The sequence below is a fragment of the Elaeis guineensis genome, chromosome 2 (genome assembly GCF_000442705.2).
Source record: "Elaeis guineensis isolate ETL-2024a chromosome 2, EG11, whole genome shotgun sequence".
Lineage (NCBI taxonomy): Eukaryota > Viridiplantae > Streptophyta > Magnoliopsida > Arecales > Arecaceae > Elaeis > Elaeis guineensis.
In genome coordinates, this window is record NC_025994.2 from 119445519 (window position 1) to 119465955 (window position 20437).

Sequence of the window (20437 nt, forward strand, 5' to 3'; positions counted from 1 at the left end):
AGCTTGTTTGTTTGTTGGGGGTCATCCTCAAGAAAAAAGGGGAAAAAAAGAAGAAGAAGAAGAAAAAAGAGAGAGAGATAGAGAATTTTTTGCATCCTATAAAAACATGTATTTTTTTTTAGATAATTTAACCGGATTCTAAGATTTCCCGGTCCTTCAGATTCTCTCTCTTCTTCACCTCCTTGTGAACAGAAATTTGAGACCCGTATGGCTCACAATAACAACAAGAACGGGTAAATTTTTGGGCTGTAAATAAAACGAAAAAAGGAAAAGGAAATGAAGACAACTATTGTGCTCAACAAGATTTGCACCTCCAACATTCTTGAAACTACCAAACGAAAAATTTGCAACATAGTCAATCATTTCCATTGCCGGAAGTGTTCATAAATCAAATCCCCGTTGATGAAATAAGAAATGATCGATACCAGCAGGGCATACATTAAGACTTTGGACCAACACCCAATTATTCGGTCCGGTCCAAGCAAATCCAAGACGATCCAAAATTTCATTTGACTTGCAAAACAATGATCCGAAGTAGGCCTCGATCTATCTGCATACCCCACCTCCAATGGGGCAAAAAATTGCAATTGCAGTTGAGAAAAGTCGGCATTTGATATAGAATATTCCAGAAAATGTTGCATATTTTTCAGATAAGAAATGGCAAGGAAACTTGTTTTGGTCGCCATCGAATTATTCCCCTTTCTTTTCTGCGCCTGCCGGCTTTTGAAGGCACATAGCATAAACTCTCCCCATCTGCACCCAAATCTCACCCGTCTCTCTCGGAGAACCCCCATAAGAATATATATATATAACTAACATTCCGTTATATTTAAACTAACGCCGCGTTTTGTCAGTTATGACTTGCCCACTTGCGTGGATATGGATATTTTATGGACAATACTTCGCATCTGGCCTCAAGGTTGCTCAATTATTAGATAAGAATAAATCTCTAGCTTTCCCAAACCAATCCATTTATTAGTTTTTTTTTTGTGGTAAGAATCCATTTATTAGTTTACAAAGAAGTCTGTCTCCTGTGTATGCTATAAGGCATGTCTAAGGATATCTCACTTTTATGTAATTGACCCTTTGCCCTGGGCTTTGTAGAAAAAATTACGAGCTTGCAATAATTTAAATAATTTTAATATATCTATTTTTAAAAATATTTTGGATATTTTAGATGACCTTTTAATGATTTTTCATCTCTTTTTTTTAAATTTTGGAGAGCGGTTATATTTCTATCTCCTTTCCATTTTATAGGTGTAGATATTGCAGAAATCACATTGCATGTAGCTACAATATGTTCTCCAAATTATTTAAAAGTCATGCAGTCACACATCATTTCTCCTGTTAGCCAACTATTTTATTTCAATTATTATTGTTGGGGGAATTTTTGGATGAGCCGAATTAGTGAAAAGTCTGAGAGCCCAAAATGACTGTATCTGACAGGCCCATCAACTGAGGTTATCGCCAACTTAAGATCGATCACTACTTTCTCCACCTGTCTGAGGTTGGCCATTCTCCTCTCTGACGATCTAAGACTGACCATTCGTGCATTACGGAGTAGACCTCGACGATGACGATCGGCTTCTAGTCATCGCCGACCATTTCTTATCTCTGCAGTGTTCAGATTTGCAATTTCATTTAAAACACAGCATCTGCTAGGCAATAGTTGTCATTGAACCAATAAGGTAACTTCAATCATGATATTTCAAAATATCGAGCAATAATCTCATGCCCAACGAATCATATCCTGATCGTGTGGGATAATGCCAACTTGCAAGGTCGCATGTTCAGGAGGCCTATCTTGTCATTAGTTCCAATGCCTCGATATTAGGCAATTTTTCGTACCAACAATTATGATAGAAAATTACTATATGATTATCTACATTTCACAAATTTCTTGGTGAACTTGTATCTTATATTCAATTAGAATCATGATAGGATGGATGGATGATATTGAAAAGATGGATGATCTTTATCCATTATTTGGTTCAAAAAATTATAGGGATGATGGATAAAAAAGAAGTGATTGTCCATCCACCCTAGCTTTCTAATGGATGGGCATTGATAGATGAATTTTTGCATTGATAAAATTATTCTTCATTAATTTTTTTGATAAAACTATAATATTTTTTTATTCATATTATTCATATATATTTTTATACATATTATTAACTTTTATTACTAATTATTTGAATTTTAGTACACAATTTTGATGGTTATAATTAAACAATTTGAAGTATCTTCTATTTCTCTATTTTTATTTACTATTTTTAATTAACTATTTATATAAAATTAATTAATCATTTAAATTAAATTATTAATTAATTAATTAATTAATTAATTAATATATAATTAATTAATATTTAATTTATAAAATTATTTATTAAATTAAATTAAAAATAAATATTTATATAATTTTTTATATAATTATGGATTATAATGATTATAAATTTATATATTATTTATTTTTTTATTATAAATAAGTATTATAAATTGATAATAGTAATATTTTTATTAAAAGATAGTCTAGTAAAAATATTATATAAATATTATCCATCCTTTCTTTCATTCATCTTTTATCAAATAGAGAAGAAAATTATTTTTATCTATCTTTTTATGTGTCACCAGACATATGAAAGATAGATAGAAGATTCTTGCATCTATCCTCTTCTTTATTTATCTTTCCTCTAATCTTTTATCTCTTCTCTTCTTCATCCATCTTTCGTATCAAATAGAAGAAAAAAATTTACCAGCATCATCTTTGCCCTCTCGATGCATATTTTTCAGGTGCATGAGATAAATAAGTATGGGAAGAGCCTAAAGCATGATAATAGCAATTTTTTATCCATCATCTTCTTCATCCATCTTTTCTGTAATCTTTTATTTATTATGGTGTAGAAGAAGAGCTTTATTAGTTCCATATTAGTTGTGAGTCAAAAAAAAATTTAATTTATATAGGAAGGAACCATCTTTTTTTGAAAAATATTTTTTATAGATAAAATTATAAAATTTATAGATAAAAATAAATAATTTTTTATATATTTGATCGTAATACTGTTCATCTTATTCTCCATCCATTCTTCGTACCAAATTTCATTATTTTGATCCTTCCGAGTTCGGATGCATATTTTTCACGTGCACGTACGAGATGATAAGTATGGGAAGAGCCGAAAGCATGGTAATGGGCCCGAGTTAAAATGTTCCTTTTTGAAACAATTTTCCAACCGCTTTCCTGCTACGGCTCCACCAGTTGAAATTGATATAATAATCCATCCAACACCCCACCCATGGCGCCCGTCTCCATACAAAACCTCCATAAAACCCTCTCTTTCTCCCTTTTCTCCGCTTGATCACTCTTCCGAAGAGGGCGAAGCGGATGGCTTCCCCAAGATGGGTCGCTTTGTCTCTCCTTTCTTCTCTGCTGAGCTCGGTCCTCACGTCTTCCTCTCCTCTCGATCCCGCTGGATTCCTCCGGAGGGCTAAGGAATCGGAGTTCTCGGACTGGATGGTGGGCATCAAGAGGAGGATCCACGAGAATCCGGAGCTCGGCTACGAGGAATTCGAAACCGGCGAGCTCAGCAGGAGGGAGCTCGACGCCATGGGTCTCGCCTATAAGCATCCGATCGCCGTCACGGGTGTTGCAGGTTTTGTCGGCACGGGGAAGCCTCCGTTTGTCGCGTTGCGGGCCGATATGGATGCCCTCCCCGTGGAGGTCCGGTGCTTTTTAAGCTCTAAAAGCTTGTTACATTGTTGGTTACTGGGTTGGGAATTTTAGAGTTTGATCTCCTTAAAAAAAAAAAAAAAAATGTTTCCTTCCGATTAAAAAAAGAAAAAAAGAAAAAGCTTACTTCCAGTGCCCCGCCCTCCCAAAAAGAAACAAGTGATCAGCATGTTTATAAAAGTTATTTCTTCGTGAAATTTATTACATCATGCATTATTTTTCGCAAATTCCAATTCTTGGCAATGTTTATGCTGAATTCCAGCTCTATTGGCAATGAATAGGAGAGCGTGGAGTGGGAGCACAAAAGTAAAGTCCCTGGCAAGATGCATGCATGCGGCCATGATGCCCATGTCGCGATGCTGCTAGGTGCAGCTAAGCTTCTTCAAGGGTATCGTGATGAGTTGCAGGTTTGATATATATATTCATCAATTCTTTTCTAATCTTCTGAGAGGTTATGGCCTTTACTCGCACGCGAGCACGCATACACACATATGCACACATGCACATGCACATATGTGTGTATGTCTGCATGGATGCGTGCATGCACATATGTATGTATGCATGTGTGTATGTATGCATATATCTATGTATGTATGTATGTGCATGTATGTATGGATGTATGTATGCATGGATGCATGCATGCATGCAGCCCATCATATCCGATCCTTAAGCATTATGCCCTTTCTTGTAAACGTAAATAATTTTAGTTATTGACATTTGCACGCTGAATGGTCACCATCAAGTTACCTGCTAACCTGGGATCTTTTGGCTGTTACTCAGTGTAGGCTTATTTTGTGCCAACCTGAGCTCTTCATCTTAACGGGAATGTTTGCGCAATTTGTAAGAGGGTGGATATAATGCTAAAAGCTAGTCAGAACCATATACTTGTTCCTTTGTTGGAGCGAGCTTTCCCAATCCCAAGATGAACCTATGAAACAACTCCATCTTGATGGAAAAGGCTGGGTTGTGTGGGTGGTTGTGTTAATTTATCGAGGCTAATTAATTTTTTGGCATTAAGTTTTTGGGTTTTCCGTGACAAGATATATTGTTACTGAATTGTATGAGTTGGAAAGTGCATAAAAATTAATTTGTTGAGTTCTTGGTTATGTCTTGATTTAGGCAAACTTACCTCAGCAGATAACGCTGTAGAAGGGATTGAAGAAACAATTGCGCTATGCGCTGAACTTATCTTAAATCATGAATAGCTACAGTTTAGCTTTACAATAGATATCCACAGTTAAGGTCAGAATCTTTCTGACAGAGTTCACAACAGATATATATACTTTTGGGATGTATACTTTTGGTGAAGTGGCCGTATTTGAAACCAGCTAGGATCATTTTCCATCTAAGCACGCTTTATTTTGGTACGAGATATCTACAATTTTTGAAATCGATTCCTCTCGCTCTCGATGTGCTCTACTTTTGTTTCCTACTACTATACTGTATAACTGCAAATTTATTTATTAAAATTCTGCACCTCTTTCCCATTTGTGTGATGAAGTAAAAGCAATAAGGTGATGTTGTTCCCTATAAGGGCAATAGCCATGCTCTATGAACAGGATGTAAAATTTTCCGTGGTATAAGGGGCAATTATTAAAAAAAAAAAAAAGCTTTTTAAAAATCTGAAGTTAGTAATTAGTAACAAGATTACTCTGTTACATGAAGGATGAGGGTAGGTGCTGAGTGTTTGCAGTGATTTAGAAGAATTTATGAAAGGAAGTGAGGAAGAACAACTCTTTCATGATATGATTACCACACTACTACTTGCAGTTTAACACATTTGAGTAGTTTTTGTTGGATTATGGAAAACTCTAATGAGACTTGATTGGAAGATAAAGCTCTAATCTACTTATAATTGGGAAGAGAAATTGGTTGCTAAGGAGAAATATATGCTTTAGAAAGAAGAAGAAGAGAACACAGGAGGAAGAAGAGTGGAGACTTGAAAAGGAAACACTTGCTATTACTTCTTCTTGGTATAGTATAAATAGGGAGAGGTCCTCTATTTATAGCCTTCATGGACCTTTCTGGATACATAGACTTCAAAACAAAAAAGAGATTTCTAAAATCAAGATAAAATATTTTTTAAACAAAGATAGATGATTCTAGATATTTCTAACAATAGATATTTATAGAGCTTTTTAGAAATATGAAGATCTTTATATATTATGGACTTTTTTTAGTGCAATTGAGCTTATACAAGTCCAAGGCCCAATGTTTCTTGATTGAAACTTAGCCCAAATCAAGTTTAATTTTTAACACCCCCTCTTAAACTTGATTTTGTCATTCCAACAAGTCCTCTCAACTTGAATAATACTTCATACTTGAGGGGCTTGGTGAAGATGTCAACAACTTGGTCATCTGACCTTATGAACTCAAGATGCACCTCTTTATTTGCCACTTGCTCTCTTATAAAATGGAACATTGTATCGATGTACTTGCTTCTTTCATGAAAAACTAGATTCTTTGCTAGAGCAAGTGCTGACTTGTTGTCCACGTAAATCTCTGTTGGGCTTTCTTGAACTAATTTGATCTTCTTTAACATATTCTTCAGCCAAATTACATGACAAACATAAGACGAAGCGGCCACATACTCAGCTTCACAAGTATTGGATAGTGCCACAATAGGTTGCTTCTTAGAACTTCATGTAAATGCTGTATCTCTCATGTAGAATACGAAGCCGCTTGTGCTTTTTCGGTCATCTACATCTCTGGCCCAATCGCTATCACTATATCCAAAGAGCTTGAAGCTATTAGATGATGAATAGAGTAGGCCGAAGTTGATCGTACCTTTTAATAACAGCAGCTTTCATATGAATATCAGTCGGCTCTTCCATGTAGTGGCTGATAAGACCAACTCCAAAGAGAATATCTGTCCTCGTACATATTAAGTACCTTAGACTTCCAATGAGGCTCTTGAATAGAGTAGGATCAATCTTTTCTCCAGGTGACTTTCTTGATAACTTGATGCCATATTCCACAGGCGTGTTGATCAGCTTGCACATATCCATTTCGAACTTCTTAAGGATCTCCTTAGCATAATGTTCTTGGGAAATAAAGATCCCAGCTTCTGTTTGTCACACTTCTATTTCAAGATAGTATGACATGAGGTCGATGTCTGCCATCTCAAATTCTTTGGCCATCGTCTTCTTGAAATCTTCTATCATGCTTTGCTTATTTCCTGTAAGGATCAAATCATCCACATACAAGCAACAGATCTCCATTTTCATTAACTTTGGAATATAAAGCATATTCATGAGGGTATTTATTATTATCTTGAAAATACTTGTCTATTCTACTATTCCAAGCTCTCAGTGCTTGCTTTAGCCCATATAAAGCTCTTTTTTGTTTAAGAACTTTATCCTTATGGCCTTTAATAACATAGCCAGTTGGTTGTTCAATATAAACTTCTTCTTCAAGAAAACCATTTAAGAAGGCTGACTTAATATCTATTTAATAAATACTCCATCTATATTGTGCTGCAAGAGAAATAAGTAATCTAATAGTTTCTAAGTGAGCAACGGGAGCAAATACCTCATTATAGTCGATTTCTGCTTTTTGACTATAGCCTTTTGTGACTAGTTTGGCTTTGAACTTCTCAATTTCTCCCTTCATATTCTTTTTTGCTCTGTAGATTCACTTCACTCCTATTGTTTTCTTGCTTTGTGGAAGTGTTGTCAGCTCCCATGTATGATTTTTTTCTGTGGCCTTGATCTCTTCATCCATACTTGCTTCCACTTCTTGCTTTGCATTGCTTCTTCGTAGCCTATTGGCTCACAGTCGACAAAGAGACAAAATAACGTTATATCTTCAAATAGTTGTGTTATCTCATAAATTTCTTCGAGACTCCTGACTCTTGGGGTCTTTTGCCTCGGGCTTTCTTCTGATAATGACTCCTCTTGGATTAGGGTCGGTGATTGTGGAAATGCAGGCTCATTTATTTCTTGATGTTCATCTTCCTCTTGTTCTTCAATTGGATGAGAAATGCTTTGGCCTTCTAAGTGAGAGGACCAATTCCATGTGCCTTCTTCATCAAACTCCACGTCTCTGCTAATGATGACTCGGCCATTGCTTGGATTGTAGAGCCTTTAGCCTTTCGATTGAGCTTTATAGCCAACAAAGATGAGCTTTTGACTTCTATCATCTAGCTTGGGTCTTTTTTGTTCAGGAATATGTGCATAAGCAATCCTTCCGAATACTCTGAAGTGTGAGACTCTAGGATTCGTTCCGCTCCATACTTCTTGTGGAGTTTTGTTCCATAGGCTTCTTGAAGGACATCGATTGGTGATGTTGACAGCGCAGCTGACAGCTTCACTCAAAACTCCTTAGGCATCTTCTTGCTCTTTATCATGCGACAGGCCATATCAAGAATGTGCCTATTTTTTCTCTCCACAACATCATTTTGTTGTGGTGAATAAGGCACAATCAAGGGGCGACGAATGCTATGGTCTTCACAGTATTGAATGAACTCTTTTGATGTGAATTCACTCCCTCTGTTAGTCCTCATGGCCTTAATGGAACGGCCACATTTCTTTTCAACATAAGCCTTGAATTTCTTGAATATATTAAAAGCTTTTGATTTTTCTTGCATGAAATACCCATGTTTCTCTACTGAAGTCATCAATAAAGAGAAAAAAATATCTATTGCCTCCAAAGGATGTTGGTTTAATAGGCCCGCAAATATTAGCATGAACCAATTCTAGAGACTTTTTTGCTCTAGAGATGGCCTTTTTTGGAAAGCTCTTTCTATGCTGCTTTTCAAGTAGACATCCTTCACATAGTTGATCAGGATGGTCTATTGAAGGTAGGCCTCTTACTATATTCTTATTTGATAACAAGCTCAGGCTACCAAATTAAAATATCCACATCTTAAGTGCCAAAGCCAAGAAGGGTCCTTTATGCGTGCCTTTAGGCATTTTGCTACATCATTTTGGATGTTCAACATGAACATCCTATTACTTGTCATGGGAACTTTGGCAATTAAGATACTTTTTTGATCTCTTATAAAAAGACCACCATTTTTAAGATGAATATCATAGCCTTTTTTCAATAGTTGACCCAAGCTTAATATATTACTCTTCATATCAGGTACATAGTTGACATTAGAGATAAATTGATGACTTAATCATTCTTGAGTCATCGTACCTTTTTCTTTTACTGAAATTTTAATTGGAGGAGTCTCCAAAGGTGACATTGCTATTCATCGACTCATCAAGCTCCACGAACATGCTTTTGTCTCCACACATGTGATCGCTCGCCCCAGTGTCGAGATACCATAAGTCTTTTTCTCCTTTTTTCTCATCCTTGTAGGCCAAGAATAAAGTATTTTCTGCTTCTTCTTTCTCTTCAACATAGTTGGCTTTTTCTTGGACTTGATTTTTGTAACTTGAAGTATAATGGCCAAATTTATTGCAATTATAATATTTGACTTGAGATTGATCGTATCTTCCTCTTCTACTAAACCTCGAGTAGCTTCCCCTTCCACGACCTCTTGTAGGTTGTGGGTTTTGACTTCTTTCATCACCCTCGGCTTGATCATATCTTCTTTGTCCACGGCCTCGTCCACGACCTCTTCCACGGCTTCTTTGGTTCCTTCGATTGCCATCATTTGCCATCATTTAGATTGAGCTTTGTTTGTAGAAGTTGTTCCACCGACTCCTCCTTGATTCTTTCTTCATGGGCTTGTAGTGATCATGTGAGTTGATCAACACTCATGGTATATCTTTTGATTTTTTCTGTGGCTACAACCACATAATCAAATTTTGGATCTAAAGAATGAAGTATTTTCTCAACTATCCAAAAATCATCTATGCTATCACCATTTCTTTTGAGTTGATTAACAATAGTTAAAACTCTTGAGAAATAATTGGATATTGGTTCCGAGGCTTTCATGTGCAAAGCTTCAAACTCACCTCGAAGTGTTTGGAGATATACCATTTTCACTGCTTCTCTTCCTTTGTAGGATTGTTGAAGAATCTCCTAAGCTTGTTTCAAGGTGGTAGCACATGAGATCTTCTCAAATGAAAATTCATCCATATCTTGGTCAATATAGAAGAGGGCCTCCTTGTCCTTCTTTCTTTTTTCTCTCAAGCTATTCTTTTGAACTTGAGTTAGGGTGGCTTCATCTTCAGGCTCGGTGTAGCCTTTCTCCACAATCTCTCAAGCATCTAGAGAGCCCAACAATGCCTTCATTTGAATACACCAATTCTCAAAGTTATCTTTAGTGAGCCGGGGAACTAGGACATGCCTTGGGCCATTCTCTTAACTCTAGAGCCTTAGCTTTGATACCAGTATGTTGGATTATGGAAAACTCTAATGGGACTTGATTGGAAGATAAAGCTCTAATCTACTTATAATTGGGAAGAGGAATTGGTTGCTAAGGAAAAATATACGCTTTAGAAAGAGGAAGAAGAGAACACAGGAGGAAGAAGAGTGTAGACTTGAAAAGGAAATACTTGCTATTACTTCTTCTTGGCATAGTACAAATGGGGAGAGGTCTTCTATTTATAGCCCTCATAGATCTTTCTAGATACATAGAGTTTAAAACAAAAAAGAGATTTTTAGAATCAAGATAAAATATTTTTTAAAGAAAGATATATGATTCTAGATATTTCTAACAATAGATATTTATAGAGTTTTTTAGAAATATGAAGATCTTTATATATTATGGACCTTCTTTAGTGCAATTGGGCTTATACAAGTCCAAGGCCCAATGTTTTTTGATTGAAACTTAGCCCAAATCAAGTTTAATTTTCAACAGTTTTTACCATAGAAAGGCTTTCACAATTTTTGAGTTGAATTACAGATGCATGTAAAGGAAGAACCACATTAAATTATATTTAGCTTTTTTTCTGCAGTTATGCAAAATCCATAACCTAAATCATCCTACTTCTTAATTTAAATGGTGTTTTTGCTTGGTCAGTGTTAGGAAGTTACCATTGGTATGTCTAACTGCTTCGTGAGTCCTTTGCACTGATGAAGGATCATTAGTATTTTGCTGTCATTAGAATTATTTTGCATAGATAAAAGTTGCTTTGTCGTGCAATCCAAGGATATGTGATCCTTAACGTGGCAAAGTAAACTATCTGGTAATTATCTTTTGCTCATGAAAATTCATCTTAATATTGGGGCTTCCAGCTTCGTGATGCCTGTGTAATTTGAATCCTTAATTTTGCTTTCTTCTATGATGATGTTGCTGCAGTTATTCTGTAATATTGTAAATACTGTATTCATTTTTTGTTGTCCATCTTTTATGCTTATTTTGCAAAAAAAAGTCTTTTCATGTTCTAGAGTGACTGTGTGATCAAGAATATATTTTCTTCTTCAAATTTTTTTTTTTTTTAAAAATTTATGTTTGGGGCAAAGCCTCATCATTCATGTTGTGAACTGCTCGTGATAGTTGTTATTTGCAATAGGGAACAGTCGTCCTTCTTTTCCAACCAGCTGAGGAAAGAGGTAGTGGGGCACAAAAAATGATAGAAGCTGGAGCTGTGGAGAACGTAGACGCTATTTTTGGGTTTCATCATGTACACCATGAGATTCCTGTTGGTGTAGTGGCATCCAGGCCTGGGCCAATTTTGGCTGCGACTGGGTTCTTCAAGGCTGTAATTAGCGGAAAGGGAGGTCATGGTGCGTCTCCCCAGGATACAATAGATCCAATCTTAGCTGCATCAAATGTGGTTGTAAGCTTGCAGCATCTTGTTTCACGTGAGGCTGATCCCATGGATTCACAGGTATCTAGTTTATATATATATATATATATATATATATATATATATATATATATATATATATATATATATATATATATATATGAATGTTTCTCATTTAAATCATTTTGGAAAACATCTACACTCTTGGAGCTTGCTTGATTCATGTTTTCTTGTTTGATTGAAATTACAATGCCTATTTCATTCCCCCAATCAATTTCTTTGACATCTAAGTTTACATGATCATGTCAAGCTAGAAGTTACATTACTGGTTCCTCTCTTCTCATGACGATGTGGAGGTATTGGATTCATGTAGCTTTTCGTTACAGGTAGTAACAGTCGCAAAATTTTAAGGAGGTAGCGCGTTTAATGTCATTCCAGATTCTGTTACAATTGGTGGCACTTTGCGCGCCCTTTCAAAACAAAGCTTTTTATCAACTGAAGCAGCGAATTGAGGAGGTATGCTATCCTAAGGAACTTTTTCCAAACATAAACTGATCACTCTGGAAACATCATGTTTTAGACCAGCCCCAATCGGTAGAAGCTGGAGCCAGTTTTGCCCTCATTCTATCATCAATTCATCATGTTGCTGAAGGAGCCTAATCCATTAGGTCAACCAACACCATGCTGCTAAATGTTTATAGAGAACGATAACCATCAATGTGTCAGGTCCGGTTGGGATCTCAATAAGCTGCACTCATTATTTTGTTGGCTTTGTTTACCAACTTGATGAAAGTTGGGAGGAGATTGAAGTGGAGAATGAGATAGAAAATTAGGGGAGAATATAGATCTAGGGTTCTTTTTTTCTTTTTTTTCTTAGTACATAAGGCCTTTTATATGTGAGGCTATTACATCCTACAAAAATTCATACATCAATACATAAACTACTATGACAACATGAGCCCAACATACAACTAAATCAAAACTTACATAACTTAGAAATTAAAAGAACAAACATTACATTTTAACACTTTCTTTTAATAGTTATTCTTGAATGCCCATAAGATCTCTAAAGTAGATGAATTTTTTTTTGGGTAATGCCTTGGTGAAGATGTCCGCCACTTGGTCTTGAGTCCTTACATACTTCAACTTCTTTTTTTGTACCGCATCCTTTATGAAATGGTACTTGATTTTGATGTACTTGGTGTGGCTATGGTAGACAGAATTTTTTGTTATAGAGATGGTAGACTTGTTGTTACAAAGTAGTGTAGTGGCTTCTTTTTGCTTCTCACCCACATCTTCTAGTATTCTTCTCAACCAAATTATTTGTTGTGCCGTCAAGGTAGTTGAGATATATTCGGCTTCCACAGATGACAATGCCATAATATCTTACTTATTTGATGCCCAAAATATGACACCGGATCTAAAAGTAAATGCATAACCAATGTGCACTTCATATCATCAATGCTTCCGACTCAATCACTATCACAAAATCTAAATAACTTTACATTATTATTTATACTTCTTTCATATATGATGCCATAATCTTTGGTTCTTTTGATGTATCTCAAGACTCTTTTTGCCACCCCAAAATGGATCTTGCTTGGCTTTTGCATAAATCTATAAAGTAAACTTGATGCAAATATTATATCCGGTCTTGTAGCTGTGAGATACAATAAGCTTCCAATAATATTTCTATATAGTAGTGCATTGACTTCACCATTTTCATCTTCTTTCATGAACTTCTCATTTATCACTAAAGGTGTTGCCACAACATTGCAATTCTCCATTTTGAACTTCTTGAGAATGCTTTCTATATACTTCTTTTGATAAATAAAAATACCATCTTCTCTTGGCTTGATTTCAATTTTCAAAAAGTAATGGAGCAAATCCATATTATTTATTTCATATCTTCTCATCATATCACTTTTGAAAACTAAAATCATATTCTCATTGTTATCGGTAATGATCAAATCATCAACATAAAGAGAAACAATGAGAATGTTATTATCTTGCTTCTTCACATAAAGTGTTGGTTCACTTGGACTTCTTTGAAAATCTTTTCCATTGAAGTAGGCATCAATTTGAGAATACCATGCTTGGAGTGCTTGCTTCAACCCATATAATGCTTTCTTTAACTTGTACAGTTTGCTTTCTTGACCTTTGATGATGAAGCCTGAGGTTGTTCTATATAAATTTTTTCCTCCGATATCTCATTCAAGAATGTCGATTTTACATCAAGTTGGTGTAGTTTTTAACTTTTGTGTGTCACCATAGAAATGAGAGTTCTAATTGTGTCATGTCGAGTAATAGGTGCAAAAATTTCTTGATAATCAATTCGAATAGTTGAGAGTACCGTTTTACTACCAATCTTGCTTTATATCTTTGAATGGATCCATCCGAATTGTGTTTTGTTTTATAGATTCACTTCAAGCCAATGACTTCCTTATCATTTGGTTTCTCCACTAGCTCTCAAATTTTATTTTTCTCAATCATATCAATTTCTTCTTGCATTGCCTTATTCTACACTTCTTCATGTATAGCTTCTTTATTAATTTTACGCTCAATCATGCAAAAGTTACAAGTGGCATAAATGTCACTTAGGCTTCTCATTCTTGTAGGAGTGAAATTTGGAGATAAGCTTGAGCTTGAAGTTGGTGATGGACTTATATTTGGAGAAGTTTATGGTGAACCTTCATCTTTATTTTCTTTATTTTGGACATCATGAATTTTTTCATCAAGAGTAACAACATTTTCTTCAACTTTTTTATCTTTCCAATCCGAAGTAGCTTTCTCATTGAAAAGAATATATTTTTATATGATCACCTTATTGTGCTTCAAGCTAAAAAGTCTATAGCATTTTGATTTTGAACTATAGCCAACAAAAATGTATTTTTCACTTGCTTCATCAAGTTTGTGCCTCCTCTCCATTGGAACATGTGCATAGTAACATATCCAAAGACTTTGAAATGCTTTACCGAAGGCTTTCTACCAAAAGCTTCAAATGGTGTTTTGTTTTGGAGAGATTTTGTTGGACATCTATTCATCAAGTACATCGCTATGTACACTGCTTCCGATCAAAAAAAAATTGGAAGGCCTTTATCTTTGAGCATAGATCTAGCCATCTTAAAAATAGTATGGTTCTTTCTTTTAGTAACTCCATTTTATTCTGGTGTATAGCCAACGGTCAATTATCTTTACCAACCAATATTTTCATAAAATTTTTTAAATTCATTTGAGTTGTATTCACCACCTCTATCACTTCTTAGCACCTTGATATAGTGCTCACTTTGTCTTTCCACAAGATTTTTGAACTTCATGAAGATGGTGAATGCCTCGGACTTATGCCTCATAAAGTATACTTATATCATTCTTGAGTAGTCATCAATGAAGATAATGAAATAGATGTTACCGGTATGAGAAAAAATTTTCATAGGTCCACATATGTCGGTGTGAATAAGCTCCAATAGTGCTTTGGCTCTCCATGCATGCTCTTTTGGAAATGCTTCTCGGTGTTGTTTTTCAAGTGCACATCCTTCATAAATTTTTTTCTTATTTTGTATTGTCGGTAGACCATACACTATATTCTTTTGATGTAGACTTCTCAAGCTTTGAAAGTTTAAATGTCCATACCTTTTGTGTCATAGCCATGACTCATCATTCACCTCCATCTTCTATGCAACATTCTTTGTATAGTACAAAATGAGAAAAAAGCTTCAATTTTTCTCCATGTTGATATTTGCCATAAGTTGTTTTTTCTCTCTTTTGTCATATATCTTGCATCCATTATTTTCAAAGTGCACCGTGTGTCCATGCTCAATAAATTATCCAACACTTAAAATATTTTATGTAAAGTCCAGAACAAGTAGAACATCATGGATGAACTTTCTCTCTTTTGTTGTGTCAATTGCAATGGTCCCTTTGCCTCTTGCTTGGACTAGTGCACAATTTTTCATCTTGACTTGTGAGATTGAAGAACTATCAATGTCAATAAAGATGGACTTATCACCGATCATGTAGTTGCTACATCCACTATCAAGGTACCATACATCATTCTTTGCTCCTCTGCGGTTTGACATACTTAGAATGTGCTTTGACCACCTTCATTTTCTTCGGAGAAGTGTGCTTGCTCACTTGTTTGGTATCTACAATCATTTTGAACATGGCCAAACTTTTTGTAATTATAATATTGGAGTTTTTTTCTAAACCAACAATCTTTTTCAACATGAGAAGAACTTTTACATATGTTGCACCTAAGTTGAGTGCTCTCATCATTTTAACTTCTTGAAAAGTTATTTCTTTCCCTTCCTCTTCCTCTCATATTTCTTCCTCTTCCTCTATTTTAGTTTCCACCTCTAGATGACTCCCCTTTAACTTGTGCTTGACTCGATGGTTCTTTTTAAGGACTTTTGTCAAACACCTTGAGCTTAGATTGAAAGGTACCTTCTAATGATAATTCTTTGTGCCTAAACAATCTTTGCTCATGAGCTTCAAGAGATCCCATCAACTCATGAATACTTAAAATAGAAAGATCTTTAGATTATTTAACAATAGTAACTATGGTATCAAACTTTGGAGGCAAACTAGCCAAAATTTTTTTACATATTTTTTGCTAGGTGATGGTTTCACCATAGCTCTTCATTTGATTAACAATCTCCATGATTTTGGAGAAGTAATCCTTTAACTTCTCATTTTCTTGTATTCTTAAATTATCTAACTCTCTTCTTAGAGTTTGAAGTTTGACAGTTCTTACCTTGGTATTCTCTTGAAATTCCTCTTGTAAGATGTCCCATGCCTTCTTTGATTTGGTGGCTCTAATGATTCTTGAAAAAATCTTATCGGACACCGCTTGTTGGATAAAGAAGAGGATTTTGACATCTTTCTTTTTGTAGTTCTTCATTTGCTCCCTTTGTTGATTAGTTGAAGTGGATGGCTCTTCATACCCACTCTCCACCAAATCTCAAATCTCTTGTGAAATGAAGAGGTTCTTTATCTTGATGCTGCAATAATCATAGTTTTGTCCATAAAAAATAAGAATAGAAGGTTGATTGATACTCATACTCATGTTGCTTGAACTTACCATGGAGATCTTCTTGAATTGTGCTTTCTTTCCCACTTGTTGTTTTTAAACTCAAATCTTGTCGATCAACTTGGCTCTGATACCACTTTTGTTAGCTTTATTTATGAACTTAATGAAATTTGGAAGAAGATTGAAGTGGAGAATGAGATGGAAAATTGGGGGAGTATATAAATCTAGAGTTCTTTCCTTTTTTTTTTTTTTTCCTTAGTACATAAGGCTTCTTATATGTGAAGCTACCACATCCTACAAAAATTCATACATCAATACATCAACTACTATAACAACATGAGCCCAACATACAATTAAACCAAAACTTACATAACTTAAAAATTAAAAGAACAAATATTATATTTTAACATATTTCTCATAAAAGAATGAGACCCAGTCTAACCTGCAGTGCCCAAAAATTTCAAGTTTGAAATGAGGTTATGTCTTCGGGATTCTCTCCATAATGATCTCCATATGAAGTCTTGCATCAACTATTTTAGTGATGGAGATTCCGTCAAGGATCCAAAATGCCTCTTCTGACTTCAGATTTACGTGTTTCCTCTGGAACCTACAAACATGTGCTTAAACTAACCTGACCGAATGCGAACCCCAACTACACCTGCTTTTCCTCTAATTACTGTAAATAATTATGGATATGAATTATTAGGTCAGATTAATATGAACTCTTTGGGAAATTCTGACCCTTCCATTTATGAACCCTCCCTGTGAGTCATAACGGGTTTTATCGTCACATATGCTTGCTGGATCACTCACTCATCACATAAGTTTAATGAACCCTTAGAAGCTACCTGTATCTAGCCTAAGGCTCTTGCAGTGCGTGTTGTGGGCACAGGAGAGTTTTTACCTTCTGCTGTACATAAGTTTTTGCCCAGAAACTGATGCTCTTGGTTTTGGTAACCACAGGTTATTGTTGCACAAGCATCTGTGCAGAGGTGCAATGCTACTACGGACTTCATGAACGAACAACACCCTTTCTAACCTGTGACAATCAACAGCAAAGATCTTCATGAGTACTTCCAGAAGGTTGCGGGAGAAATGCTTGGGTCCAACGATGTCAGAGAGTGGAAGCCAATGATGGGAGGCGAGGACTTTGCTTTCTTCGCTGAAGCTGTTCCCAGGGCGTATTACTACAATGTGGGGATTAAGAACGATTCACGTGGAGCATCGCATGTCGAGCACTCTCCATACTTTACCATCAACGAGGAGGCACTCCCACATGGTGCAGCCCTTCATGCATCTCTTGCTGCACGGTACCTTCTTGAAAACCGCAACGCATCTCCGTCCAATGCCAATGTCCACGATGAACTCTAGATATTCTAGAAGACTTTTATATATGCTGGTGGGTTCTGTTTTATTTTTTATTTTTTCCCTTTTTTTTGGGCCAGTCCAATTGGCAACGCATCTCCGCTGATTTATGAATAAATGATGGTTGCTAACGCCAACCTTTTCATTAAAAAAAAAAAAAAGGAAAATAGAAAAAGAAAGAAAGAAAAAAATAGAGTGTACTGAGATTATGTCAGTATTTATAATAGGCCGTGATTTATTCTTGCTCAACTTATGCTAAATGGTCAACATTTTGTGTAATTATCTTCAGTTCATGTTAGATGGAAAACACCTTTACCTAAAAAAAGTGGATTTCCATTCATGGAGCAGTATGCTGATGTGCTGAGCGCTTGGTGGGGAAATATATGACTGATTGTTTAATTAATAACCCATGAGAACGGAAGAGCAGTTTTGCGCCCATCACCCATTCTGTTTTAAAGGTCATTCCGCCATCTTCTGAGCTCTTCATTTTCTTGGCCCAACTCTCGACTTAAAGTTGGCACATCTCTGCTGTGGAAAAAATATTGTTTTGGGTTGTGGCTACTGTGGTCCAGTTAACTGGAAACAGAAGGATCTTAACTCCTGGTTCGTGCCTAAATCATGAGCTTTGTAAGTGCACATGGCGGCTTGAGCCCATGTCTCTGGGATGTCTTATGACATTTCCACTGCATTATCGTTTTCTTTTCGAAAATCTCCAATGCATTATTGTTGAAATTTCCTGAAATTTAAGACGAGCAAATTGATGTTTATGATTTTTTGTGTATAGCTGAAATTACGCATGGATCTTTCTAGAATCTGAGAAGGATGTTATTTGCGCTAGTGGTTGGCCAACAGTGTATCGGGGGTTAAGGGCTTGGTGTGATATGGTTTGCGCCTTTACGGTGATGTTTTAAATTTAATTGTACTAACTATTTAGTGGCATTAATTCCCTTTCCTTTAAAAAAAAAAGCATCAACTGTTTTGCCATTCCATCTGATTCTTCTCAGAGTGGAAGAGACGCCATATCAAAGTTTTATCTGCTGTTCTTTATCACACATCTGATATTTCAAACTTTGTTCTAGGAGATTACAATTACGTATCAACTTATTATTTATTGTTTCCTCACAATTCAATTGAGATGCAAATCATAATACAATACTTCTAACTAGACCTCACCATACTCGTTGAATATACCCCAAACTGAAGGTAAAATTCAACAATATTGCTGCGTTTGAAAAGCTTGCGCATCTTCCATTTAAGAGGTCGAGCATGTAACAGAAATTGAGAAATGAGTGATCAGCTACCATACATAAACACCTGATTTTTAATGGACTTACAATATGAAAAAAATAAATAATCATTGTTTACAATAAAAAACAAAGTTGAGTGAAAGAACAACCCTTGACTAGATAAAAGAAAAAAAAAAAAAATTTAACAGAAGAACTATTATCATCATCATCCAATTACGTGGGCCCAGCTATAGAGAAGAAGTTTAAGACAGGAAGGCTTAATTGAAAGTCGAATGTCAACCATTCAGACTATAACCAAAACTGATACTATATAACGGAAATGCAGCAAAGAAGCACAAATTCACGGTCCAATGCAACTACAATTTTTTCAAACACGAGGGAGTCACACCTCAGTTCGCTAGAATAAATCAAAAGATGCGGGTTCCAACAGAAATCAAAGGTTTTAATTTGCTATTGTTTAACAACAGGATGCTTACAGCAAACAATCTGAAAAGAAACATCCCAGGTCCACCATTTTGCACATTGTGCTGCACGGAAGAGGAAAACATCAACGATCTATTTTTGTTGTGCAGATTTTCAGCTGATATCTGGAATGAGATAACATTTAAATTGTCGATACAGAGTATCCCGAACTGCTACACCATCCTCATCCTGTGTTCGAATTGGAGAAACAAATTACCAAGCTCACTTCTTAAACTAGCATGGGATGCACTGACAATCTGGGTTGTTTGGAGTTTGTGAAAGGAAAGAAATGGAAGAAATTTTAATTATGAAGCAAACACAAAGCGAATAGTTCTCGAGAAAGCCCTGCACTCCCTGGAGAGTTGGTTGATGTCGGCTGGAGATTGGAGTAAGACCTAAAAATAGAGAAAAGGAAGGTTTTTGCAGAGCATCAGAGGCAGGAATGAAGTCCAGGAGTGGAGGCGCAACAACGGGAAAGGAGAGCATAAATTTCCAGCAGCGTGGATCACTAGTGCATGTGTGCGGATGGCTTTTGGATTTAGTCAGTTTATATCAGTAACTAAATGGGAGATTTAGCCGAACATAAGTAAGCTTACGAGTACCGAGTCAGACGTCCAATACAACTGAGACTGTTGTAAAGAATGCCCGCTCGATGCTGAGACCGAAGTTCTCAGAATCTATGCTGGTTAGAACCCTTCTCTAACTTCTGTCGAGTTCTCCGTTTTCTCTTCAGGACTCTTGCTACGGATTTTTTTTTAAAATAATATTTTTTTAATAAAATATTTTTAAAATACGGTGGTTCAGAAACTATTTCTGAAACTACCGTTCCATCGCCATCTCAGCTGAAATCATGAGTTAAACCCATGATTTCAAGTCCACATGGCCATTGAAGTGAGCCAAAAAAATTTGAAATTGTGGGTCGTGGGCTGAGCCCAAGATTTTTTTTCTTTATTTTTCTTTTTTT

General features: G+C 35.8%; 1 protein-coding gene across 1 annotated transcript; it reads left to right on the forward strand.

The window, feature by feature from the left end:
- The first annotated feature begins 3300 nt into the window (after window positions 1-3300).
- LOC105039941 (IAA-amino acid hydrolase ILR1-like 1) lies at window positions 3301-17987 on the forward strand. Its single transcript, XM_073251393.1, is given in 6 exon segments — window positions 3301-3715; window positions 4006-4131; window positions 11137-11454; window positions 11760-11858; window positions 11860-11889; window positions 17363-17987. Coding segments are annotated over 6 exon segments (1317 nt in total). The 5' UTR covers window positions 3301-3379; the 3' UTR covers window positions 17771-17987.
- The last annotated feature ends 2450 nt before the right edge of the window (window positions 17988-20437 follow it).